Below are 26,507 nucleotides of genomic sequence, written 5' to 3' on the forward strand. Positions count from 1 at the left end.
GGTGTAATTTGGTCTGTTCAGCCTGGAGGAGACTGAGGGGAGACCTCATTGCATTGGATTCGATGATCCTACACAACTCAGGATACTCTGATTCCATAACCCTGTCATGAGCCGAGCGCGTCGCGACGGACGCCGGCGAGAGCAGAGGGGCTGAGGGGCCCGGCACCAGAACCCGGCTCCGGGAGGTCCCCGCCGTGCCCCGTGCCCTCCTGTCCCCGCTGTCCCCGCTGTCCCCGCTGTCCCCGCCACCCCGCTGTGCCCCGCAGCCCCGTCGGGAGGTGCCATTGCCCGGGCCGCTGTTCACGACAGTGTCGCGGCGGGGCTGCCGTACGGGCGCCGCGCGGCTTCCGGCGGGCTGTGCGGATGGCGTCCGGGCCGGAGGGCGAGCGGAGCCGGCAGCAGCGGCAGCGGGAGCGGGAGGCGCTGCTGGCGCAGGTGGGGTGACCGGCCCGGCCCAGCCTTGCCCCGGAGCCGCTCAGCACCCCCAGCTGCCCGGGCTTGGCGCTGGGTGCTGCGCGGGGTCTGTGCGTGGGGGCGCCGTGGGGTGAGCCCCTTCGGTGGGGAGGGGAGCTGGGCTGCGGCACCGACTGTGGCAGGACGTGGTCTGGAATTTCTGAGTGACACCCACTTGATTTCGTGCGTTTTCCCACTTGCGGTATTGATCCTCTTGGTGTTTGACTTATGTATTTCTGTGCTTACACCTTTGGACAGAGCCGGAGTCGGTCGTCTTTACATTCTCTCTTCAGGTTTCTTTATACATTGATAAGATGGCACCACCCTCATTCCCCGGCCTTCTCTAGCCTGAACAGGCCCAGCTCTCAGCCTTTCCTTTAGTGAGTCCTAAAAGGCGACTCCTTCTCCATGTCTTGTGGCCTGTCTTCCCTAAAGAGCCTGTATCCCTCCATTGCAACGTTCTGGTCATGGAGTGGTGATAACTTGAAGTTCTGTGCGTGTGTTAAGAAGTGGGAGCCTGATTTCATAGGATCAATTACTTGCCTGGTGATACATTACTGTACTGTAAGACAAGAATTAGGAGGCTCCCACTCACAGGTGCTTTGGTAGAGCTGCTGTGATTTGCACCATGCTAATCCTGATGCATTTTGTTCAAAACCTGCCTATATGCTGGTTTTGGTATTTGTGGTGATTCTTGTTGTGACTTGTCAGTAGAGTGAATGCTGAAGTCATAAGTGGCACATCACTTAAGTGACATGGTTTGTTTTGGGGTTTAAGGGGGGGATAAGAAGAGAAGTGTAAGAGAAGGACAGAGTGTGGAAAGAGAATGAGGTTGTGATGATGGGTTTTTGACAAAAGGAAGGCCAGGGTAAGCAGCAGCCGAATCTTACTGGGCAAAGATATTGTCAGAAAAAAAGTAGTGGAAAAATGGCCTGAATAGCTGCTGCTTACACAATAGTGATGCCTTTTCTCAAGGTAAAGCAGAAAGAGAGAATATTTCATGTAATGTATCATGTGGGCATCTCCCTTGTGCAGTTGTGGAACCATTTCTTGGCAATAAAAGTTCCCTTCAGTGATTTTGCCCCTTTTGACAAGCAGTTGAAGGCAAGTTCGTTTAACTTAGTAATAGTGAGTCATGCTACCCTGCAAAAGTTTGTGGATGTTATTGTCTGTTGCTTTACTTAAACTGCTGTATATGTTTAAGAGTGCTCCTTTGCTCAGTTCAACCTCTTGGATGTTCAGAAAATACACTTACCAGCAAGCAAACCTTATGTAGGGCACTATTATCCTACTTTACCTTTCCTTCTCAGCTGGTGCCATTTGTACAGCAAGCTGCCTGGGCCGGTGCCACTGGCTCAGAATCCTAGAACAGCCCTGGCTGGAAAGGCCTTGAAAGATCACTTGGTCCAACCCCTTGTGGGAAAGGGAACCTAGGTGAGATTATTTATTCCTCTGTTCAGTAATGTCTTGAAAAACTCCAGTGACAGCGTTAAGTTTTCTCTTGTCTGATCATTCAGGAAGCACAGTGCCCCACCCAGGGTACACTGCCACCACCTGAGGCTGTCACTGCTGGCACTGAAGCCCCTTTGCAGAGGGCAGCTCCAGTGAGCCAATACATGCTCTGCTTGACTCCCTTCACACAACATTCACACTCAGTCAGACAAGTTTCCCATGTGAGCTTGACCCCAGGTTTTCCATAGCAGAGTCAGAGACATCTGGTTCCTTAGAACAACTTAATCATGGTACAGAAGATAAAGCCAGCTTGAGCTGGATGCCTCCAAGGAGGGACTTGAACAACTGAATCCCTAAGCTCTCATACTCTTGCTGTCTAAGTGTGCCATGGTCTGGGGTCCTCCTGCTGTATCCTTGGCTCCTGCAGTGTCTCTGAGTGTCTGCTCTCCTGGCTGGCCCCAAAGATCTTGCTGTTGTGCAAAGGGACAGCGCCAGGTCATGGCCTTTTGCCTGGGGCACAGGTTGTCCTTGGCAGAGTTCCAGTACCTGCTAGAAAGTTTGGTATCTTGAGCAGGGGGGCTACACTTCTCACTCCACTGTTAGGATATGTCTCAAAGAGTTCTTTGATGATACTTCATAGGTCATACTACGTAGTTTTGATGTAGCTTCATAGGTCCTAGCTCTCACTGTTAATATATTCTCGTAGGTTTAGATTCTGCTCATCAGCCTTGCTGAAGAATATTAGAGGAAGTGGTTTGGAGTTTTTAGAATGAAACCAAATCTGATATATTTTCTTTTTGCTAAGCTGTGGTGTATTAAAAGGTATTTATGTAGGATCTTTGTTGAATTTTGCAATTTTCTTTGACTTGAACAAGAAGCAGACCATCATTGTATTGTTCAGCATATTTTTTAAATGCCATGAATACAAATTACTCCTACGTGAATAACTTAAAAATGCATCTGCAATATTTGTGTGATACTAAAGAAAACCCAGTGTACAGCCCTAATTTTCTGGAGTAAGGCAAACACTGATTTTCTTTGTACATCAGTGTGCTCAGAGTTGGCTTTCACCGTTCAAAACTAAAAACTGGGGAGTGAATAGCTCTATAAAGATGCTACATTGTTGCTTAGACAAAAGCTGATCAAGTGTTAGAACTACTGTGAGAGGGGTAAAGAACAAAGGAAGTGGTTGCACAGACACATTACCCATTTCTGTGTAATATCAAATAGCTTATGCAGCCCTGGTCCCAGCATCTCAAGAAGAACCAAACTTCTTGGAGAAGGCAGGAAGAAAGGTGCAGACATGATCTTAGTGCAGGCTGTCCGAGGACTCAAGAGGTTTTGAGACAAGGAAAGACAGGCTGAAAATAAAGTTAATACAAGAGAGTTCTGTAAAATTGTTAAATGATGCGGAAAGGGAATAGAGAAATGCTATCTGCTGGTTCTTCCAGGTTAAGAACTAGATTATATTAAGGATTTTGCAGGTAGCCGGCTTAAAGCAGACAAAAGAAGTGAACTTTCAGACAATGCACAGAGAAATTGTGGGTCTCTTTCATAGAATGTTGCAAATACTGGCACTGCACTTCCATCCAGACAAGAATAGCCTAAAATCTAAAATATATATTGAAAGGTGTTGATTGAAAAGTTGTTGAGCCTCAAATTGCTGGAGGATGCAGGAATATTTTGGAGATGGCTCACTTTAAACTTAAGCCTGTATACACTGCAGCTTCCCTGAGCGTTGCTGGACAATTTTTAGTTGGTATACTAGCTTAGCTTATCAGTTCTGAGGTTGTCATAGCACTGAGAAATCCAATACAGGGAAACAGAATGGAGTATAATTTATGAAGTACTAGCAACTGTGATTTTTCAAGTCATTTTTCATGGAGTGTAGGAATGGATCTGGGGACAATGCGGTTGCTTTCTACAGAAGTTAACCATTAGAGATGCTTGGTCCCTGTATGGCTGATGAGAAACTTTCCCAAGGTGACTTTTCAGCTTCTTACTGGAGTCTGTGTTATATTTCCAGATTGTTGTTTTCACTTCCAAGCAACTTAAAGCTAAGTCAGATTCTCTGATTTTCAGAGGTTCTCTTGGGTGTGTTGGGTAATACTGAAATGATTACTGAATACGTTAATGATCAAATGGTTTTCTTTGCTGTTGCTTGTGGAATTGCTGTGTTCATCATCTTATGAATGTCTTTGAACTGTTTCTTTTCCTTGCAGTAAGAACAAAAAGTTGAAGTAAGGTGAGGACATATTGAAGGTTGGGAATTTCTCCCCCTGCCCCATTTTCTATACCAAAGTTTTAGAATCTGTTAGTAAAAATGCATCAGCAGCATTTTATCCTATACAAGTCCTTGTGGGCCAAAGGAAGCTGTAGAGATTCCTTTATTATTAATTTGGCTGTTAGAGAAATTTAGGGACGAAACTTTTTTTTTTTAAAAACTCATTTTGTCTTTCCTCTTCCCATTTATGGGTCCAATAACCTAATATAGCTATGTAAAAGGGCAACATTTTAAAGACTTCTCCTGTAGCTACTCTGTTATTTCTGAAAAGTCAATTTAGCATTTTATAATGTGAAAGCATGAGGATGTCATAGTTGCCATGCCAATACTCTGCTGTCGGCTTTTCAGAAATGGACTTGACTTGTTGCCGCCTGTGTGAGAGCAGATTAATGTCCTAAGCGTATTGACTTTCTCTGCTTTGCTTTGATTATGGCTGGACTGCCTGCTGCAGTGAACAGCCAGCTGGGCAAGGGAGGGGATTGTCCTGCTCTGCTCTGAGCTGGGGTGGCCTCACCTCAAGTGCTGGGGGCAGTTCTGGGTGCCACAATGCAAGAAAGACATTAAACTATTGGAGAGTGTCCAAAGAAAGGCCACAAATACAGTGAAGGGCTTAGAGGTTGCAGGCGTATGAGGACTGACTGAGGTCACTTGGTCTGTTCAGCCTGGAGGAGACTGAGGACAGACCTCATTGCAGTCTGCAGCTTCCTTGTGAAGGGAAGAGGGGGGGCAGGCACTGATCTCTGTGGTGACCAGAGACAGGACCCCTAGGAACAACCTGAAGTTGAGTCAGGGGAGGTTTAAGTTGGGTATAAAGAAAAGGCTCTTCACCCAGAGGGTGTTTGGGCACTGGAACAGCTCCCCAGGGAACTGCTCACAGCACCAGCCTGGCAGAGTTCAAGAAGTGTTTGGACAACACTCTCAAGCACATGGTGTGACTCCTGGGGTGTCCTGTGCAGGGCCAGGAGACGGACATTGGTGATCATTGTGGGTCCCTTCCAACTCAGGATATTCTATGATTCTATGAACAGAACTGTGAGAAAACTATAATGCAAGACTTTTTCTCAATGTGTTTTGATTGTCTTGCTTAGAAAAGCAGCAAGAGATTAGCAGGAATTTATCACAGCTGGCTAGCATTGTCAAGACAATTATTTGGTGATTGTAATCCTGGAAGCCCTTTACTTTGGAAAAGACAGTTGGAAAGCAGTGTAGTCTTTGCTTCTGGTATTCTGAGAAATTTGCAGAAATAACTGTACTTTGGCAGATCTGTTTCTGGAAAGATGAGATGTTCAGCCAACTCACCTTAAGGAGTTTTTTGTTAGGAAATACTGAACTTGCACTTGTTTTGATGAACCGAAATGCCACACAATTCATTGATCAAGAATTCTCTTTTAAATCTTGGAAGTGTGTTCTTATATTTGTGTAGTCTGTCTTCCAAACTGCACTGATAAAACCCAGTGGCTGATAATGTTTAGGATAATGATCAGTGATCAAATAATTAAGTGTTGACATGCAAATTATTATAAAGCTTCAGAAATAGCATCTTGTTTTGATTAGCACAATAGTTCATGACACTGCTATTTTGGCTTACAAGTTTACAGCAAGAAAATAATCTGATGGGTGTTGTGGTAAATGCAGAGATGTGTATTTTTCCTAGACATGAACATTTCTTATTAAGACTTCAAATTTTGGATAATTCTAGCATCTGTTGTATCATATGGTGTTTTTGTATTTTAGGGTTGCTCTTCTGTTATTTGGGGTTTTTTCCATGGACTTTGAGTCCTTCAGTCTTTGGCCTCTGGGGTTGATGTGATTTGAACATTCCTTGTGCAGAAAATCCTGCCTTTTAATTTTTAAGGATTACTGACAGATTGGAAGTTGAGTGTAGATAAATAAGACCTCAGTCAAATAATGTATATTATTGAAGCAATGAAAATAAATTGATACCATAAAACAAGTTCATTGTACAAACAAGAAATTATGTGTTTAGTTTTACTTATTTGTAATTCTGAAACTTATTTATATTTCTGAAAAAATCAATTTGGGATTTGCAAGCCATTATTTTTGGAAACCTCTTGTTTGATGCTTTTGATTAGACTTACATTTATTTTCTTTGAAAGTACAACTTAAAGAAAAGCAAACAATAAAGAGTGTATAACAGTATCACTGAGTTCACAGTATTAGAGCTCTAAAGAAGCTGTGATATCAGCAGGTTTTGCTGGTGAAGTATGATCAGGTATTTCCTCCTAAAAGCCTAACTTTTGGCTTTTTGCAGTGATCAGTATTTGCTGAGGTGATGGGGTGTTTGGCAGTATTTTACATTGCAGTTTTCAGTGGAAAATTACAGAAATTTCGCCTTAGGCAGAAATTAGTAGCAAAACATATCTCTGCTAGGGATTATAGTTGCTTCTGTGCTGTAATAGTAAGCACCTCCTTTTACATTTTTTTCCCTTTTAAATCCTTCATGAAGTGTTACATCCCTAACTGTATGTGCTGAAGGAAATAAGTACTAAAGCACTTAAATCTGTGACATTAGAAGAGTAGTAGTACTGAGAAGTGAATACTGCCTTTTCACAAAAGATTTTCAGACTTTTGTCAGAGAACCCCTATGCATTTTTGCAGCAACATCTTTGAACAGACCTGTCGTTTTTGAAGGTCAGTGATGAAGACAGATATCTTCATTGCTATATTCTGTAAGGCCTTCCTCTGGAGCTTGCTTTGCCACAGCAGTGGAGAGGTCCTACATTAACAAGAAATACCTGCTTATGGTTTCCTGGCAGTAACAGCTTCTGTTTATGTCTTGTGTCTGCACGTGTACCAGCAGAACTGCTGCTGCCTCCCAGATGTTTTCTGAAGGCTGACATCTCCTGCAGCCTCTCTTCAAATCACATCTGACTTTTGATTATTGATCACAAGAAGCTTAAATGATAGAAGTGATAGTCACTCCAGTGACCTTTCTTCTGTGCCTTTTGGCAGGTGAAAATGACAAGAGTGGTGACATTTCCAGTTGGCAAAGCTGTGTCTGGGGGAGGTGGTGGCGCAGGCAGCTCTCTGACTCAGTTGCAAGTTGCCAAGTTGGGCTGGAAGCTAAGCTCTTTCTTGTGTTTCCACTGCAGTCCTCCTTGGGAAATCTTTGTGGATGTAGAAATAATTTGAGTATTGAGACTAGAAAAATAATCCAAGCATTCACAAAAATAAGTGTGTTATTCAGACAGAGAATTGGTATAAAAGCATCAGAACTGAAAAGAAGGGTATGTTCAAGTTCCCTGGAAGTAAGCACTCATGTAACCAGGGCTCTCTGTCCCTGAGCTTTGGGGTGATGGAAACTGGAAGGGTAATACTACATAATAATAATAATGCTACAGCAACCTTTCTGATAGCTAATTATCAGAACAGTTAAAAGAGTGGTTTGTATGATAGCATGGGAGATGATCTTGAAATTAGAAAGAAAAGCTCATTGTAGATACTTTGAATGCCTTATGTTGGTGTCTGAAAGACTGGATAGGTGTTAGTTTTTTTGAACTTTCCTAACAGAAAGCTGTTGCCGAAAGGAAGTTTTTTCCACGCTTCTTTTCCCCATAGTGCACTTTCTCCCTTTGTTTCGTGTGCTTAAACTGGTAGCCCTGATGACCATGCTAGAGTGGCAACTTGTAAACTTGTTCTGCAGGAAGCTGCACCGTGCTTTTGGTGGGATTTATCTTGTGTCAGGGTGGTCCTGGAAGTGCCTTTGCCTGAGGCTGGAGTGCAAGAACAGGCCTGGGTGGGTAAGGTGGTGGGAACATGTGAGGGGTAGTGCAGAGAGGAGAGGTGTGGGAATGGAGCTCTGCCTTTCAGTGGCAGGTGGCCAGGACAGCAGCTTAGCTGGTGCTCTCTCTATTGAATGGTTTTGTGATACTGTAATGGTCTCATATGCTGTAGATTTTCTTCTGATTGCTTGAAAAGGGAGTCTTTCTTCTTTTGGATGAAGAAGTTGACTATTGAGTCATGGTGATTATCATTTAAAGAACTAGAGGTTGACCACAGTTATAGGTGGAAAATTGCAAGGTCTTGGTAGTGGTACGGAAAACTTTTCCTGGCCTTCATGAGAGCTGAAACAGTAAATAGAGTTGAGGTCAGGAAAGAGTGTTGGTTGGGGTTTCTGTGGGCTGGGGAGGGAATTTTTAGCTCTAGGTGACGTCCCTCCATCCCTTCTGGACATCCTTGAGGGACTGCTGTATAACAGCATTTAAGCTCCGTTTATCGTGTGACCTTTAACTTGGCTGTTGGCGGTGTCTTTGATCTTTTCTGCTTCTTCCTGGTGTGGAATGATGTAATTTTTATAGCTTTTGGGTTTTCCATCTGCAGTGTATTACAGGCTGCTTTGGAGCAAATTTAATTCTTCATTTAGTAGATTGTGTTGTCAGCTACTTGGCAGTCTGGCCTTGATGACCTCCTTGATGGAAACCAGAAAGCACTTTCCTTGAACTGGTTTTCCTCCCACATTCAGATGGATCTGTGAAATTCAAACCCCTTTTGCCTACTTGTGGTAAAGACTGTAAAATTTGTCTCTCTTCAACCATGGCAAACATTGCAGACATTGTTTCTATAGCATGTTAATAGCAGACCTTGCAGAGTGCCTTGCCAGCCTTAAACTTCACCTTGTTTTTGTTGCAAAGGAGACCATGAGCAATTTTATTAGGATGTTGCAGACGTGTGTAGTGTAGCATGATACTTGTCCCTCTTTGACACGTTGTTGCTCATAATGTGTTCATGTGTACATGCACAGGCATTTGCATAATTAAGGCATTGCTTTTAAAACAGGTATTTCAGAAATGTATCATCTCCTATTTATGGAGAAAAAACTGAAAAATGTTGCTGTGATGACCTAAAATGTACCTCATTTGTAAAGGGGAAAGCATAAATTATTGGATATTCTTATGGTATTGTAAGTATTAATGAGCCTTAATGTGAATTAAACGCTTGGACTTCTCTGGGTCGACACATATGAAACTATTAGAGTTGGTCCTCATAGATAGAGTGGTAAATGTGACAGGAGAATTAATTAGTTTTTCTTTCTTTTTCACATTTTATGACATGCTAGTAAGCCCTGCAGCTTTTGAAAAGAAAAGTAGAATATAAAGGTAGGTTTTGAAGCTAATAAAGTAGTGTAGGCAGATTTTCCACCTCACTTCCACATGAAGTAATTGTGTGTGTGTGAGGGGAAAGCATCACTTACAATAAAAATTGAATATTATAATCTAAGGGAGCTAGATTTTAGAGACAGAAAGATTTAGAGGGTATTGCTATTAACTTTCTTGACTTGTGTTAAAATGATAATTTAGGTGAAATTATAACTTCTTTCGTATTTTTAGATCTCTAGGCATTGTTCTTAATTTTTTCTTTTTTCTTTTTTCTTTTTCTTTCTTTTTATTTGATTTTGCATAGATATATTGTTAAGAATCTTCTATATTTTGTATCCTTGTCTAGGAGACACAAATGTTCATCTGATGGTTTTGTTTCTGTCTTTTCCTTTTTAATAGCCTGGTGGTCAATCTGCCACTACACATCCATCTTGTCCAGTCCTGTTTCATTTAGTATTTAGGAGACAGCAATCTGTAGTCTGATGGTGATTTCTAGTCAATCTGTGTTCTAAATTAGTATTTGTGTACTTCAGCCAAAATGATGAATCACCTCTTTCATTAGAATTATGTGTCTCAATTACTTAAATACTTGCCTTCATTTATTTTGTTTATTTTTAGATCCAATAAAAAGTATAAAAGCTCAGTTTGTGTCTTACTTATAACATTACCTCATTTTATGCCATGTTTATTTGTAACTTTGGTAGTATGAAGAATATAGTAATGTTATTTAAAATATACTTGTTATAGGAAATAAGAGGCTAAATCTCCCATGACAGGCAGAGAGCATCTACAATGAAGACATGTTGACAAGTTGATTTTGAGTGGCCTTTATTTGTAGTATTTATAGATTTATGGGCCTGAGAACTGCAAAAGGGGTGGAAGGAGCTGTTGACTCCAGCTGCAGTTCTCAACCACAAGTGAAATGGAATATACAGAAAAGCCTGCCCTTTATTTTCAGTCTACAACTTGGCAACTTGTTTTGTGTTTCCTTGTGGAGCAATAAGCTTGGAGAGACAGTTTTGTTGTTTGTTGGGTTTTTTTTTCCCATCTAGAACTATATTTAGGTTCCCTTTATCTCCATTGTTTCATCTCTATCCAGTTATAAGCTTTAAGTTTGTAGTCTGTGGCTTGTGGACATTTTGTGAGTTGCAAAGCTGAGGTTATTATCCTTTGCTTGTCCAAAAATGTGGCAGGTTTAGTTACTTTGTTTTAGTCAGATGAGCGTATTTTTAAGACAAAAGGGTTATCATTGTCTATATGGACTAGAAGATAATATGTCAATCTGATGTATTTTTGCATGAATTTTCAAGGGTGTTGTCCCAGATGTCCTGGGGTGGCCAGGGTTACCTCTCTGTAGCATGGAGAAGTTGGAGGAAACACACCTGCATTTTTTGGAGTCCTGGGTGGTTTTAGTGATGCTATGTTGTACTTAACAGCTGTTCCACTGAATTGTAGTCCTGCTCATTCTTTTGTTACATCGTTTACTTACAAACTAGACAATGTTTTGGTGTTGGAATAGATGTCTCAATGTGTTCTTAACTCACTCTTTCTTTATGCCTGCCTTTTGAATTTTAAGAGGTAGCATTCACCTTTGTAGACTGTCAACTTCATTCTGGAGATGAAAGTCTCAGTCTTGGCCTCTTTATTAAGGCTGATTTGTATGATCTTTTGTTTGTTTTACAATATTTCTTCATTTAAGATCAAGAAGTCTGGGTAGCAGCTTTGCTTTGCTTGCATTAGTGCATTAGAATCTTTATCATATGGAGCTGCTGAGAAAGTAGACAAGGAAGATTTAAAAGGGTAATTAAAAGGGTATTTAAAAGGGTATTTTGCTTGGGTACAGATATGTAGTGGGCTTTTTTTTTTTTTTTTTTTGTTTTGTTTTGTTCATTGTGTTGTGCCACTTTCTGTATGCTAATGCCAGTGTTCAGAAACACAACAGCAGTCCTATCATGTGAGGTAGCACTTAAAAAAAACAAACCTTTTAATCTTATTTTTTTTAGCATGTATTTCTGTTCTTTGAACCGTTACAGTGTATTGGTCATCTTCTTGCAAGCATTGTTTTCTGTCAGGACAAAAGCTGCAGATTTTCATCTTGGCTATATCAAAACAAGAGAAATTGCCCTTTGGTAGGGAGGTTACTGTCTTTTGGAGTGCACAGGCTTGGATCTGGAGAACTAGTAGCTGGCCAGGAGGAAAGACCTCAACTGTTGTCCAATCTCCTGAGACTTTTTTATTTGTTTGTTTTAAATATCGGTCTTCCTTAAACTTGCATGTGTTCTCTTGGCTTATATTTGACAACACTTTCTGGTAAAAGTTGGTGTTTAAGGATAAGAATTCCAAACTCTTCCTTTAGTTTTTGTTTTGATTTTAGTTACTTTAAAATAAACCCCTCAAATAAATAGAAACCCAAAAACACATTAAAATTTGCAAGACTTATCTGACACAAAATTAGGGTAGTAGTAATATAAGTAATATAAACCTCCTGTTTAAACAGGGTATGGTGATATATGGCATAGGATATATGGGATAAAGACTTTCCTAAAGACAGGTTATACTTAAGTAAACTTGCTTCTGAAGGTCATGTTTGTGCTGAACATAAGAGTGAGCTTCAGATGCAGAAAAAAAAATTATTTTATTGATGTGGTGTATAAAAATCCTTTTTAGGAATTGAAACTGTTTGCAGTTTATTTTTTTCAGAAGAAATAGTAAAAGTAGTTCTAGTTTTATCTCCATAATTAGAAAGGGAGGAACATTCTGAAGATTGAAATGCAGCTGTCACCATTGTGTATGTTGTGTCAGTGTGGCTTGCAGAGCTGTGTCTGTAAGGAAATGCTACTCAGCTCCACCTGGTTATTTTTCTTCTCTGTTTGTCTTAGGCCAAAAGTAGTGATGAAAAGAAGGAGAGTTGCAAGCTGCTGAAGAATCTGCGGGGTGAAGATACATGGATGCCTGCTGATGTGAATGAACGTGTGGAACCACTGGAAAAGGTAATGAAATTGCAAATCATTGAATTGGATTGTTACCTTTACAGAATGTTTGTATGAGCAGAAGACTTGGAGGGCTTTAAGATGGTCTTTTAATCCATCCCAATTTCTGATTTTTTTATGCTTTGATATTAGCTTTTTTTTAAGGTAGAAATTATCTTTTATTCATCAGGAGTTAAAAAATTCTGTCATTCGATTCCAGCTTTAATTTCTACCAAATTCAGAAAAGCGAGTGCTATAAGACAATGATAGTCCCATTGGGAGAAATCTGAAGGATTCAAGGCTTCATAGCGGTTTCATTTGTAGTCATTCACAGGAGAAGCCTTAATGGAGCCTGTGAATATCACATCCTTTTAATGTGCAGGTATTTCAGCAATGGAAAGATGTGTACTGATACCTGAAAAAACAGGTTTGACCAAAATAAATGTAATGTAGTAGATATTATCTCTTTAGTTGTAGTGCCTTAGTTCCAATGAAAAGAGGGGGAAGAAAAATTGATTATGGTTGTGACATATGCCCTCCCTCCTTGCCCCTACCACCCCAGCCTATCCCTCCCTCCACAGAAGAGAGAGGGCAGTAAAAATAAAAGGTATTTATGTGTGTTTTACCTTTCTTGAGTGTGGTTTGGTAAGTAGGTTTTGATTATTTTTTTGTATATGGGTGATGTGGTTTACTGGATCTCATTTACATTTACTTGTAGGAACATTCTGTGCAGAAGAAAAAGAAAAAGGATAAACATTCCAAAAAAGCTAAGAAAGAAAAGAAGAAAAGTAAGAAACACAAGTCTGAAAAGAAGGATGACTTACTTGATAGTTCTTCGGTAAGTTAGAAATTTTAAAATAATTCAAATTACAGTGTTAAAACTTGAACCATTTTAGTCCTGTGGGTACACATGGTTAGTAAAATTAAGGCTTATTCTTATAATTTTCTGTTGGGAAAAATTGCGGCAAAATGTGTCAGTTTTAATGTACTGAGTATTTAATCAATTTAAAATAGGCTGTTATGTGAGTGCCTGTGAATTTTATAATAGTAAATTCACTCATTAGGAACTAAAGGATTTATAGTTTTTCAGCAGAGAAAAAATTAAAACATTCTGATATAGAGAGGAAAATTTCACAGATACCCTGTAGTCTGTGGTATATGATAGAAAGATGCATCTAAAATTGCAAATAGTTGACTTTGATTTTAAGCTCGAGCTACCTCTGCCTTTTTCCACAGATGTTTGACATGTACACTCCCAACAACATGGGAGTTGTACATGGGTCTGAAGGACTTGAACATTTGAATCTGTAAGGACATGCCTTCAAATGGAAGGGCACTGGCAAAACAGTGCAGAGACTGCATTTGGAGTCTGGGTACTGCCTTCTGGCCACATTGTGGAAAACATCTTCCCAGTGTTTTTGGTGCATGTCAGGCAGCACTGTTTTAATTTTCAGAGTTGCTTTTATGGAGTGAAGGAACGTCCATTACAATGAGACTTATTTTTCAGGGGTTAATACCAGAGATAAACTGTAATATCAGTGTGGGAAGTAACCAAAGGCACAAATGCCCCACCTTCTCCACGGGAGTCACCAAAACCCTTCAGATCACAACAGGGACTCCTAGGATGCAGCACAGTCCTGGCTGTAACTTCCATCCAAAGTCTTTTACTCTTTAGACAGGTTCATGTGAATAGCAAAGAAACACTGTTCAATGCAGTCCTATTGGATTCAAGTCAAAAATCTCAGTACACTGTTTGCAAGTGCAAGTGTAGGAAGCTGGGTACAAAAATAGCAGGCAATAGCATGTTGTACCATGCTTTATGTTGTGCTGTGTAACTGATCTAACTTTTTAAATGTGAAACATACTTAGTAATGCATTTAGATTTTTTAAAATTTTGTTTTTCTTATGCCATAAATCCAATTGGTTTTGATTTTGTTTTTATTCTGACTGTTTTAATTTTAGCAGAGTTATGCAAATAAACTGCCAGTATGCGCTAGTGTTGCACGCTGTGATGTGCTCATGAAGTGAAATATTTTGATCACGATGGAACAATCTTCTATGGGAATATCAATATTCTGGTTTTATTATCAGTATTTTAATATATTAAACAGTAATATATTAGTAATGCTAATCAACTTTAATTTTGATTATCAATATAATTGCTAAGTACTGCATGTTATTAAGTAGTGTGTTAAGGTATTACGTGTATTCTTTACATTAAACTCTCTGTTTAGGATTCTTCAGTTGAATGGGTTGAGTCAAATGTGTCACAGTCAGATGACACAGAAGAGGCTTGGAAGGTCGACGAGCAACCAGATGCTGCGAAAGAACCTTCCCTGCAGGTGGGCAGGCTCACAACTACTCCAGAGATAAATTCATCTTGTGAAACGTGCTTCGGTTTCTTGGGAGCTCTTTTGCAGATTGTTGAGCAAAACCTATTTTACAGACAAATGTCTTTGTTTAGCTGAGTAAATGCTGCTTTTCATTGATTGGAAGACTTTTCTACCTAATAGTTCTTAGCGTTTAACAAGGCACTACTCTTAATGTTGCCCAGTACCAATTCCTTCTGTCGGGTTTTGAGGCTCTTACAAGTTTGATTTTCTTGCAGACATCATCTTAAAGGTCTTGACTAGACATGTTACTTTTTTCTTCATAAGTTTGGTGGCTGTTCTACAATTGAATAAATTGTCAGCTGGCCTTAGGTGACCCTGCATGAGTGGGGGTTTGGACCAGATGAGTGCCAGAGGTCCTGTGCACATCCACATTTGTTGATGCACACTGCTGATGTGGACATAGATATTATTGATCACTTGAAGACAGATGATTTTTCAGTTCCTTCTCTTTCTTGGAGGAGATCTGAGAAATGGAAGGTTGTGTTTCACCTCTGAAATTCTCTGGCATGTTGCCTAACATAAATTTTAAATAATAGAGACAAAGTAACATATGGCATCTGTTCAGATCAACAACTAAGACTTGAACTATGTGGAAGATAGGAAGATTCTTCTGCAAGTACATGTTTCAAAATAGATGTAATCTGGTCATTTTGGTGGCTATACTAGAATTATAGAATTACTCTAAATACTTGCCTTTATAGAGTGATTGCTTACAATGTATATGTCACTGCTTGCTTTTGAGGCTTCAGGTTTTACCTGTATGAAGGTTGTAGATATATCTAGGCTTTTAAAATGCTGCTTTTATTTAGTCCTTTTAAAATCTCCTTGGTCTGGCTTAGGTTTTGTAAATGCAGTTTTCTAGCTGAATTTATTTATTCTTTCTAGTAGAATTTAGAGCTAAAACTGTTAAGTTTGAGGGTGCAGTTAGTGCTTGGATATCTGAGGTATGAACTATGCTCAGATACTGATTGCAGATTTTGTTTACACTAGAGGAGATGTAAGAGATAATGAGATTAGAATTAGCTAACCGAGATATACAGTATTTGTTTATGCTAATAATTAGCACTCTGTACAATCTGCATGTTTACTAATGTCTTAAATACCGTGGTAAATATGTATTTCATATTACAGGGAGACATGAAATTTGTTTAATTATTAAAACATTGGAAGATTAGGGTTCTTAAAATCATATTTGCTTTTCATTGAAGTATTTCATATGTGCTTCTAGAACCTATACAGTTTATTGTCAGCAGCATTTGTTAGTAGTTACACTGCTTTGGTTTGGCACATAAGCCATGTTTTTGTTGGAATTATGGATACTGATTCGTTGTGTTTATTTTAAAGAGGGAAGAATGGATGAATTTAAACTTCATGTCATTGAAAACAACGTCAGTAGCAGCTGTCAAAGGTGAAAGACACAAAGAAAAAGTGTTGGAACGACAGAAAGCTCAAGAACTTGAGCAGGTAGGAGGAATTAATATCTTAATTTTTTCTGCCTTTTATTAAATTTTGTGTGATGAATAAAGTAATGAATTGGTTCAAATATGTAAGTCTTTATTGTTATTAAAACTAATGCCTGATGTGATAATGATTTTAATTAAATTGGTCTGTTTGGATGGAAGGCTTCATATATCAGGCTTGTAGAGAAAACCCTTTTAACTGTCTTCGAGGTAAGGAGAAATCTACTTTTGTTAGTAGTAAGTTCTGCTAGTAGCAAGTAGACCATTTGTCTGGCCTTCTCCATGGTGTGTGAAAGGTGCACCATTGTTTAGTGTGGTAAAAACTTAAAAGTTACTGTATTAAAGTGTAGGGTACTGAGGCTTGTTGTTTCCTAAAGTAAGAACTCAGAGCAGTTGTGCCTTTCCTGTCTCAGTTGTTGGTGAGCACGTGTGACTCAGGGTCTGGCTGGAGAAAGGGTTGCTGTTGTTGAATTAACTCTTTTTTACGTACAGTTGATGGCTCCTTCATTTGTTCATTCACCTTGTTAAATGCTCTGTAGTCTGAAAACGTAATGACGGATCACTAGCAACTATTTCTTTGTCCTCACATCTCGCAGCAGGCTCTTTCTTGCCATTAGGCTTCCCAGTTAGCTGTGTTGTGCTTGGGACCCAGACTGACTTGGATCACTGTTCTTGTGTAGTATGCAGTGCCCTGGTTATTGTCTTTTGACAAAGGATTAATATTTTGAAAACTTTTTTTCTCCACAATTTTTTTTCCTGAACGTTATTTCACGGCTGTTGGAGGACCATGTAATGTGGACATCTTAAATCACCAGAATGTCAGCGTAGTTATTATATGGTTAATGACAGTTTATATGTATTCTTAATCTTAGAAAAGAATGATTTTCATAGACTCTCCCACCCAACTATTTGCTGTCCATGCAGGTTTGTACTCCTGTGTTTTCTACACCAGTGTCTGCTTTTTCTTTGGTACCCAAAACAATGTGTAAAACAGATGCTTAGACCATGAAAGTGGTGAATTGACAGTATAACACAGACTTCATACACAGGTCTCTCAAAATTTATCAGATATTTTATAAAATACAAACCATATGCTATGCACACATTGAAATTATTTCTGTTTTAGGCCATGCTGTCTGAGAGAGAACTCAATCCCTATTGGAAAGATGGTGGTACTGGTTTGCCACCAGAGAAGGATGAAGAAGCTTCAGTTAAGAAAGGTGAAGAGCAACTTTTACTAATAATCTTAAATTTCTGTCTCCAATTTCTGGACTTTGTGTTGCTAACAAATTACTCCTAATGTTGTTGTAACAGGATTATAAATAATATATATGTTATTATTAATATATGCAATAAAGTAAAATTTGGATGAAAATTCCATTGTGAATATTGGGTTAGTATCATAGTACATTGTTTTGTAGAATTTCTCTTCACTGGGTTTTAATCTTGTTTTGGAGAATTTGTCTTCACTGGGTTTTAATCTTGAGTGGTTTGACCTTCAATATCCTTACAGAAATTCTCCATTTTGAACTAATTAAATAAAATCATGATTTAATCAAGACAAGATAAATTGTTGTCAACTCATTTGATTCCTTTCATTTCATTGCACAAATTACAGTTTTAAAGTTTTCACCCACAGAAGTCTGAGTCATGTCAAAATGAAGTACATTATAGATGCAGTTTGTGAAAAATAGTATTTCTGGAGCCTTTTCACTTATTTCCTTACCCCAGGGTTATCCTGCCCATTTCCAGCAAACACAGTAATAAAAACCTTTCTCATAATGTCATGAAACATTTATTATATGGTGAGAATGGTCCTTGTATTGTGTCAACAGAGAGGAGTGGGGTCTGCGCTTTTTGAGAGCCTTTCCCTGTGGGCAATCTGTCACAGAAACCATTAGCCTCATGCTCACTTTTAGGAGTCACGGAGATCAGAGATCTGTAAGAGCTGACAGGCATCAGTGTGTACTCAGAATGTTACGACCACTGTGAGCTTCTTACATGGGAAGCAAGTGGGTTACTCAATTCAGTTTCTGAGAAAGGGAATTCACTTGTTTGTGTGTAAGCAGTATGCCCAAGAATGGACACAGAATGTGGGAACAACAGGAAGGTTCTTTAATGTTCTAAAGAAACTCAGTAACTTCACATATGCCACTCCTGTCTTGGACACTGCTTATGATAAACTAGAGAAGCTTAAATTAAATGAGTGGTATTGCTGAGGTAGAAATAGCATTAACTTATGAAAATATGTAATTATATTTGTATATTAATTCTGTTTTTGTTTTGAACTCCTTCAATTTTTACAATAAGTTTAAGTGAAGCTTTAATGTCACATACAAAATAAGGTTAAATAGGAATAATTACTTGAGATGTAAAACTACAACCTCTCATCGTTTTCTGCTTTAGGTACAGTGGTAGAAGATGCTGGATTAAGTTGGCTGCGAAAATCATACCAAAGGATGAAGGAGCAGGCTGAGAGAGAGAAGCGAAATTTTGAGGAAATTGTAGCTGAGAGATACGGGGTAAGGATTTTCAGTTAAATGTTCTTCATACTAATAGATGCTTGGAAAAGATTACTTTCATATAAAGGCACAAGTACTTAATGTGTAAATAAGACATGTGCAAAGAAGCAGGAAAAAATAGCCTTTTGACACTTCTCTCAAGTGATGAAGGGCCTTTAATATATTTTTCGTGTTAAATGTTTTTAATATGTGGGATCTTATAGCAAATTTAAAATACTTACACAATACCCTATGGCCTTAAAAGTAGCATGACTTCTGTTCTTTCTTCTAGTCTGTGGAGGTATTTCAGTCACGACTAGAAGAAGCTGAAAAAGCTGCATCCAAAAAGGAAAATTATCACAGAAGTGGAAGATGGAAGAGGACTGACTATTCAGAAAGTGAGGAAAAGAAAGACAAGAAAGTACAGCATATTGAAAGGGCGACACGAGATGAAGATGATAGAAACAGACACACGTTTGGGGGCTATTCCAGGGAGAAGTATGGCAAGGGGTGGGCGCAGGAAGACAAGGGTTACAGAAGAGATGTGTCAAGAGCAGACCAGGAATGTAGACGCAGTAACATGGACTCAGTATTAGGTGGCTACAGCTCCAAAGCAGAAAAGTACTCCAGTGAAAAACAAAATCAGGAAAAGAGTTCATCTCTAAGCAACTTGAAGCACAAATTTTTGAAACCCTCTGAGGATGATTTAACGTGTTACAGTGCGCCCAGAGACTCCAAGTTTAAGCAGACCTGTTCCAAGGAGGACTCAGCTCATAGCTCTTTGAGCAGCCGTTTCCAGAAACCTGGTGAGGATACTTCACTGTGGACCAAAACACACAAAAAAGATAGCAGTGAGAAATTAAAATCTGATCAGAAATCATCAGGTACTAGGGAACAAATTGATGGCAAAAGCTGGAAAAAGACTCCGGGTGATGAAAAAGAGAAGTTGCACCAGGAGCATGCAGGCGATACCCCTGAGAAGAAAGAGATTTTATCTGACAGTAAATCATCCTCTAGGTATTTTATGAACATCTTTACTTGGTTTTTATTTGCTGTATTTTTCATGGCAAAGTATAACAAAAGCTCTGTCTCCTTTTTGACAGTATAAGCACTGATTATATCAAATCTCTTTAGTTTGGAGGAGGAGTCTTAACCTCTAGCTAAGGGCAGCTGGAAGAAGTAAGTTAAGCAGAAGCAGTGAACATCCCCTACCTGATCTGTCTCCTCAGCACATTTGAGAATTGCTAATGGCAGGTTATTTTCTGCTTCTTTCTAATGTTAGTTCAAACTGCAGTAAAATTGGCCTCTTAGGCAAAAAAACCTGCAAAATATCTTAACAGTCATTGAATTTATAAAATACAATCTTGAAACGTTAGAAAAAATGCTGACTAAAAACTGAAATAATTAATACAGCAGGGATAGGTTTGCCACTTGTGAGATGAGCTCATATGCTAAAGTAGTAGCATATGAAAAATAGTAAAAGGTATTTAATAGAAAGTGTGTTTTCTGTGGTGAAGAGGAAGCATTAATAGGAATGGGAAAGGAAACACAAACTTAATAGGCAGCAGGAATTTAATTTTCCATGACTTGCTTTAGTGAGAGACAACAGAGAATAGTAAGGAGAGGTGGTCAGACAAGTGAGTTGTAGAGAACTGACCTTTTGCTCTGCTCAAGGCCTCCTGTTCTCCAGTGTTAGAAGCTTGCTGGTTCTTCCAGTGATTTGACCAGTGTGGTTGTTACTGTGAATCCTTTCTTTCAGTTCTTTCCAGTAGGCATGTGCAAAAGTATTTTAGAATCAGGGTGATTTTATTTAATTGCTTGGGAAAGCTGAACAAGTGAATGTTCTTGGTTGGAGTATATAAGAAGAATGATACAATTTGGTTGAAAAAAGCATTTAATGAAATATCATGAAATATAATTTCTTCTTTCTTATGTGTTTATGTCACTTATTTGCAGAAAAAACTTCTTATAGCAGGCTTATGAAGTATTTATTTATAATTATTTCTATATGTAGTACTTACATACCTCATAGTGTATTTCCAAAGAAAAAGTGTACATTAATGAGTACTGTATGAGACTACTGTATGACTAATCAGAAGCAGGCACCTTAGTCTACACAGTTCCTTTTATTTTGTATGTTGGGTATTTTTTCCAGATTTTACTTGCTATAATTTGATAGAAGCCAATGAATTTTGAATTTTCATAGATAGAAAAAATATAAATTATTTGCATGATGTTCACTTACTGTGTTTCTTTTTTTAAAACATGAGCTTGAGTACAAGTCATGGCAGGAGTAGTTCCACATTCTGGCATGACTATTTTGTAAACACTATGTCCCATTCATAAATGTTTGTCATGTCTTATTTTATTGTTTATTTTATTGTTTGCCTAGGTGCTATTTTGCTGGAAAATGAGAAGTATATTTTTACAGTTGTTTTAGTTACTCTGAAAAAATTATCTGGTAGCATTAAACCTGTGATGTATGAGACATTAGACATTCAAATTTAATGATCCTTTTTCTTCTCCTACATATTGCCCCAATAGTTATTGCACTGAAGTTTCTGATGTTTACCAATTAAATGCGCTTTGTAAACTTCTGGTTAGAATGATCTATGGAGTGTCTGAAGTGAAGCCTATGAGGCTTCCTTATCTGTTGAGTCCTGGTTTGCTCATGACTTTGTTCAGGTACAAGGTCTGCACAGTCCACAGTTGTTTTCTGCTTGCCTTTGTGGGATGGGGTGGGTGGAGCTGGTTGTTGCTTTGTGTGTGTGGTGTGTTGACCCCAGCAGCTAAGCACATCCCAGCTGTTTGCTCATTCTCACTCCTGCCGGGGGAAACCAGAAGAGCAAAAGGGAGAAAAACTCATTATTGGATAAAGGCAATTTAATGAGTGAAGGAAAGGGACAACAACATGTGATGCAAAGGCAGTCAGTCCCTCACCACCTCTCATGAGCAGACCCATACCCAAGCAGTTTTTGAGCAGCAGCTGCTTTGGAAAGACTGCTCTCTCCAGGCTTTTCTTGTTGGGCATGACATTATGTAGCATGGAATAGCCCTTTGGCCAGTTTGGCTGTCCTTGCTGTGACCCCTCCCAAAGCCTCTGCTCATTCCAGCCTGCTTGCTGGGGGTGCACAGTGAACAGTAAGAACCAGAGAAAGCCTTGAGGCTGTGTAAGCACTGTTCAGCAACAGCCAAAACACCGATGTGTTATCAGCACTGTCTCCAGAGAAACCTAAAGCACAGCGCCAGAGGGGCTGCTGGTCACAAACTAATGGGTGGTTTAGGGTTGCTCAAAGACTCACCATCTAAGGTATTAGAAAAAAATAATATAATTTTAATATAAATCTACCAAAGTAATAAAAACTAAATTTGGAGGTAGGTTTCACTCTATTATTTACTACATGAATGAAAACATATAAAGGAAAACTGAGTTAAAATTGATTTAGAATGTTCTACACAGAGTCTGAAGACACAAAAGGGTTAGGGGGACCCTTCCATTGAGTCACAAAGTTCTGAGCAGACCCTTGCTGTCCAAACTCCTGATGGAGCTTAGGTATGGCCTGGTCCAGTCTTTGTCTCAGACTTGATCAACAGTTTACATGTCAAGGATTACATCTGCAATTAATTAGGATCACCTGGAGAGCCACCATCCAAGATATCAGCAAGAAGTGATCTTAGTATGATGCTGTATAAGTATCAGTTCACCACAGGTGAAATTTTTACTTGGCTTCTGATAGCAGCAGTCTGAACATATTTACAGTTTTAAGATGAATCACAAGATTTTAGCAGTACTTAATTATTGAGTAATTTAACATTTATATAGGTATGAGTCAGTAGGATTGATTGCAATCCTAACAGTTACAATTACAGATCTGCGATTGCAACATTCATACTCTACTTGCTGTAAGGTATCTTAATTCACACATGCATGCGCATGGACAAAAGGAAATCTATCTATAGGGATATATATATCTATATATAGGGATAAATGTGTATAAATTATAAAAATATATGTCTGTGAATATATAAAAAATACCTGCTAAGAGTTCCTCTTGAGTTCAGTGAAATACTTCAAATGTATTGTAATTTATCAACAAGCAGGAGCTGAGCCTCAAGGAGTGGAGAGTTTCAGCCCTGGTCCCCTTTTCAGCATTCTATGATGGTGCTCTAATCTTTGCAGACTGAGGAGGTGGTGAGTTCTGAGAGGTGTCCCACTCAGTGTAGTGCTGGCAGAGCCCACTGTGGTCCAGGAGGGCTCAGCAGGCCTCACACAGCACTGCTGTTTGTGAGGTTGCAATGTGCTGTGCTGCAGTCATCAGTAAATTTACATCCTGGCCACAGTCCAGCTCAGTCACTGGAATTTTGAAAATTCCAGTAGCAATGGTACTGTTCCACTCAGGCTGTGGTTCAGGTGAGTAATGAGCAGAGACTGCCAGGGGCTGACTGAGTATTTATGCCTTAGTTCCCCACTGTGGCAGAAACCAGGAGTTCCAGGTGTGGACAGTGTGCTCCCACCTTAGCCTGGCAAGAGTTCCTGCTGCAGTCAAGGGTTACTTCATTGGACCACAAATGCCAAAGCATAATGAGAATCCCTGAGATTACATAATGGCCTGGGAAGGGGAGAGCTAGGCACAGTGTGGAGGGAAATGCACCACTGCATTGCTGTGGAAAAAATAAATTCCATCCCATCCAGCCAGACCTAGTAGTACATGGAATTATTGAGGAGTTAGTGATACCATTGCCTCAGTATTGTTTTCTTCAAAGAAACAGCTACTCTTTTCAGGGTTTTTTTTGTTTGTTTTTTTATTGTGAGATAATGGTGATTCACTTTTTTTAGTTGCAGGTACAAAAGCAGTTAAGATTTTTAACTGCCACATTTACTAAGTGCAATGGTAATTGTAACTGGACAAAGCTGCAAATTTTGGGAAATGACATTGTGTGCGGAAGTGGTTTACTTGCTCAAGTTCAAAGAATTCAATTACGATGATAGAAAAGATAATTCTTTTCCTTACAGAAGAGAACTAGATGTAGAAACTGTTTAGCTAATATTTTCTTTTGAATGTGTTTTCCGTTCTGTCGCTGTTAAACCCAATTGTGCATCTTCTTTGATATTTTAATCATATTTCTTATCCAATGAAATTACTAACCTGACTCATTAGTAAAGTGGGGATTACTTAGGCCTGCAAAACCATAAAGCCTCTGCTTATTGACATAACTTACGTCCAAGTTCTTCTAAGACAACTTCTTAACTCCTGAGATTCTGTGTGTTTTGAAACAGTGAATAACTGTCTTCCTGTTTCCTTCAGTCAGAAGTTGTTTGTTGTTTTTGGTTTTTGTTTTTTTTTGTTTGTTTGTTTGGTTTGGTTTTTTATTTTATTGTATTTTGTAGAAAACTCCAACTTTTGTAACATTTCAGGTTTGGATATGTGCAGTAGATACCTGTTGAGAGTAACTTATAAGCTGCTGCTTTCTTTTTCTTCTTGAAGTTTCAAGACTTGTAATACATGCACTCTTGGTAGTGTTGTCAGTCACAAAAAGTAAATCTTTGAGGTGAAGGCTTGAATTAATAGGTGTTGCTGGTTCAGTTCCTCATCTTTCATGCTGAAAGCACAGCTTTTAAATTTTATCTTTTCTAAAGCACAGAGGAAGTTTCTTCAGCCTATAAATCAAAGTGTATTGGACAGTTATGACACAGGTTAATTAAAAGTGCTGATTGGATGTCCAAGGGATGTCCCCAGAGGAAGAGTCCATCATCTAGTGTTTGCTGGAAGTCACACTTAATAATGTGACTGCTTCAGAGTTTAATTTGAGAGAAGATAAAAAGCAAATCAAAACAATATCCTGAGTCTCAAAAAGCTCAGACAGTGATTCAAGCACTAGCACCACTTAAAAAAAGCATATATGAATTAATAAACATGTTTTGTTCCCTTTCCTGAAGTAGTCTGCCTTGCTTTGGAGGATACAACTCAATGAAAAGTGGGAACTTGATATATGAATGTTTTGTTTCTGGTGAAATTAAAGTAAATTCTGCTGAGTTTTGGGGGTTTGGATTGGGCATCTTAAAAATGAAGAAAAGCAACTTCGGTAATTTTCTCAGGACTGGGGAGATCTGGTGCTTAAAGAGGACACCATTTTCAAAGATTTCCCATTCTTCAAATCCTACAGGGTTTAACCATCAGTTAGTGAATGAATTCTCTCTCTAACAGCAGAAACCAGTATCATAACTGTACTCATGTATCTTTTGTGTTAGATATTTTACTTTTAGATTTAATTTGTTTTAGTTTTTCCTAGGGTCAGAGAACAAAAGCCAAACTTACTTGATGCCTCTTTGCAGTATTTCATGGAGTCCTTGTTTAATAAATATCATAAAAAGTCTTATGCTGTTTTTAATACTAACATTAAGATACAATACTCCTTATTACCAGCTGTGGTTTCTCTAGGGGGACTTCATATTTTAAAATGGTACCAGTTAATTTTCCATGGAAACTCTGCTGTATCAGCCATAACATATGCAGATGCAAAGATCGTACTGTGAGCAGATAAATATGGGGAAATAAGTAATTTTCAAGAGGTGGAAGGCCATTTGACAAACAGAATAACTCAGAATGAGTGACTTTGCAGAAACTGAGAAGTAAAAGCATGGTCAAAGTCAGAAAGAAGAATTAGATTGTATTAAAATAACTTTCTGTGTTTCTTTCCCTGGTTTTTTTCTTGACTATACCTGCTACTGATTCTTGACTGTTTTTTCATGCTGGGAAAATGTTCATAGATAGTTCTTTTCATTTGAGTTGACCTCAAAACTAAAAGGAAACAAACCTCATAAAAATTTTATTCAAGCTCCTTGGTTTCAGAGTCCGTGGCCACTTCTGCCTGCAAATACATTTTTATAATATGTAGTTTTCAATTATTTTGCCAATAGAAGCATATGTACAAGTATAGTAGGCTTATCATACTTAATTACACAGGTGAATACTGCACTGTTTTTCTGTGGCTTTAGTGTAGCTGGTGTTTTACAGATCATCAAAGGATGAGCCGCCTCGGGTCCTTAGTGAGGAGGAGATGAACAGACTGGGAGCGAGGATTGTGAAAGCAGAACTCATGGGAGACACGGTAATGGCTGTGAAAAACTGTCATGATTTACTGCAATTTTTCAACAAAGCTCACAGTGATTTAATTGTTCGGGATTTTTTTTTTTTAATATATATATAAAGGGTATTGATTCAAGCAAATAAAGACTTGCAGAATTTGGAAAGATTTGCAGATACTGGATTTACAGTAATTTCTGCTTTAAACGCAATAGTTCATAGACTACAGTATTCAGGACCCCAGGCTTTTTAGGATAAGCAGCATATCTAAAACCAGTTCTTCTCTAAATACTCTGCAAGTATTTCTTGTCTTTTTATAAAAAAGGGAGCAGGTGAAAACTACAAAGTTCCCTGTCTTTGTTCCAAGGTAAACAGTGTCTGGAGCTTTACTTGTTTCATCAGCTTTGTCACAAGTAGGTGCTTGTAGTCCATAGCTCTGCTGTATAACCAGGCTTATTAATTATGATACAGAAATTGTAAAACTGAAAGGAATAGCATATGCCATTGCAGCCAGCTCTGCACTGGGAACAGCTGTGGGATGCTTTGTGGTCCTGCCCTGACTGAGGTTGGTCTGTGGAGCTGGGAGAAGCAGCTGCACATTTAACGTAGCTTGTTTCAGCCAGCTACCTGGAGGAACAAGAATTTCACTCTTGTGCAACACTAAATGTGGAAGTTGATGTATTTTATTTATTACATTAAGCATGGTTATATTAAGTTAATCCCATTCAGTAGTACTATCTGGAAGTTTCAGTTATAACAAGGTCAGAATCTGTTAGTTATTAAGCTGTGTTTT

General features: G+C 38.8%; 1 protein-coding gene across 1 annotated transcript in view; it reads left to right on the forward strand.

The window, feature by feature from the left end:
- The first annotated feature begins 309 nt into the window (after positions 1-309).
- CWF19L2 (CWF19 like cell cycle control factor 2) overlaps positions 310-26,507 on the forward strand; it is a 61,724-nt gene continuing 35,526 nt past the window's right edge. Inside the window, exons 1-9 of the mRNA XM_058864526.1 lie at positions 310-435; positions 12,186-12,296; positions 12,994-13,113; positions 14,510-14,617; positions 16,013-16,132; positions 17,255-17,348; positions 18,535-18,650; positions 18,922-19,646; positions 25,646-25,739. Of these exons, the coding sequence (XP_058720509.1) occupies positions 364-435; positions 12,186-12,296; positions 12,994-13,113; positions 14,510-14,617; positions 16,013-16,132; positions 17,255-17,348; positions 18,535-18,650; positions 18,922-19,646; positions 25,646-25,739 (1,560 nt within the window). The 5' untranslated portion in view covers positions 310-363. The remainder of the gene's footprint in view (positions 436-12,185; positions 12,297-12,993; positions 13,114-14,509; positions 14,618-16,012; positions 16,133-17,254; positions 17,349-18,534; positions 18,651-18,921; positions 19,647-25,645; positions 25,740-26,507) is intronic.

Source organism: Poecile atricapillus, chromosome 1 (genome assembly GCF_030490865.1).
Source record: "Poecile atricapillus isolate bPoeAtr1 chromosome 1, bPoeAtr1.hap1, whole genome shotgun sequence".
NCBI lineage: Eukaryota > Metazoa > Chordata > Aves > Passeriformes > Paridae > Poecile > Poecile atricapillus.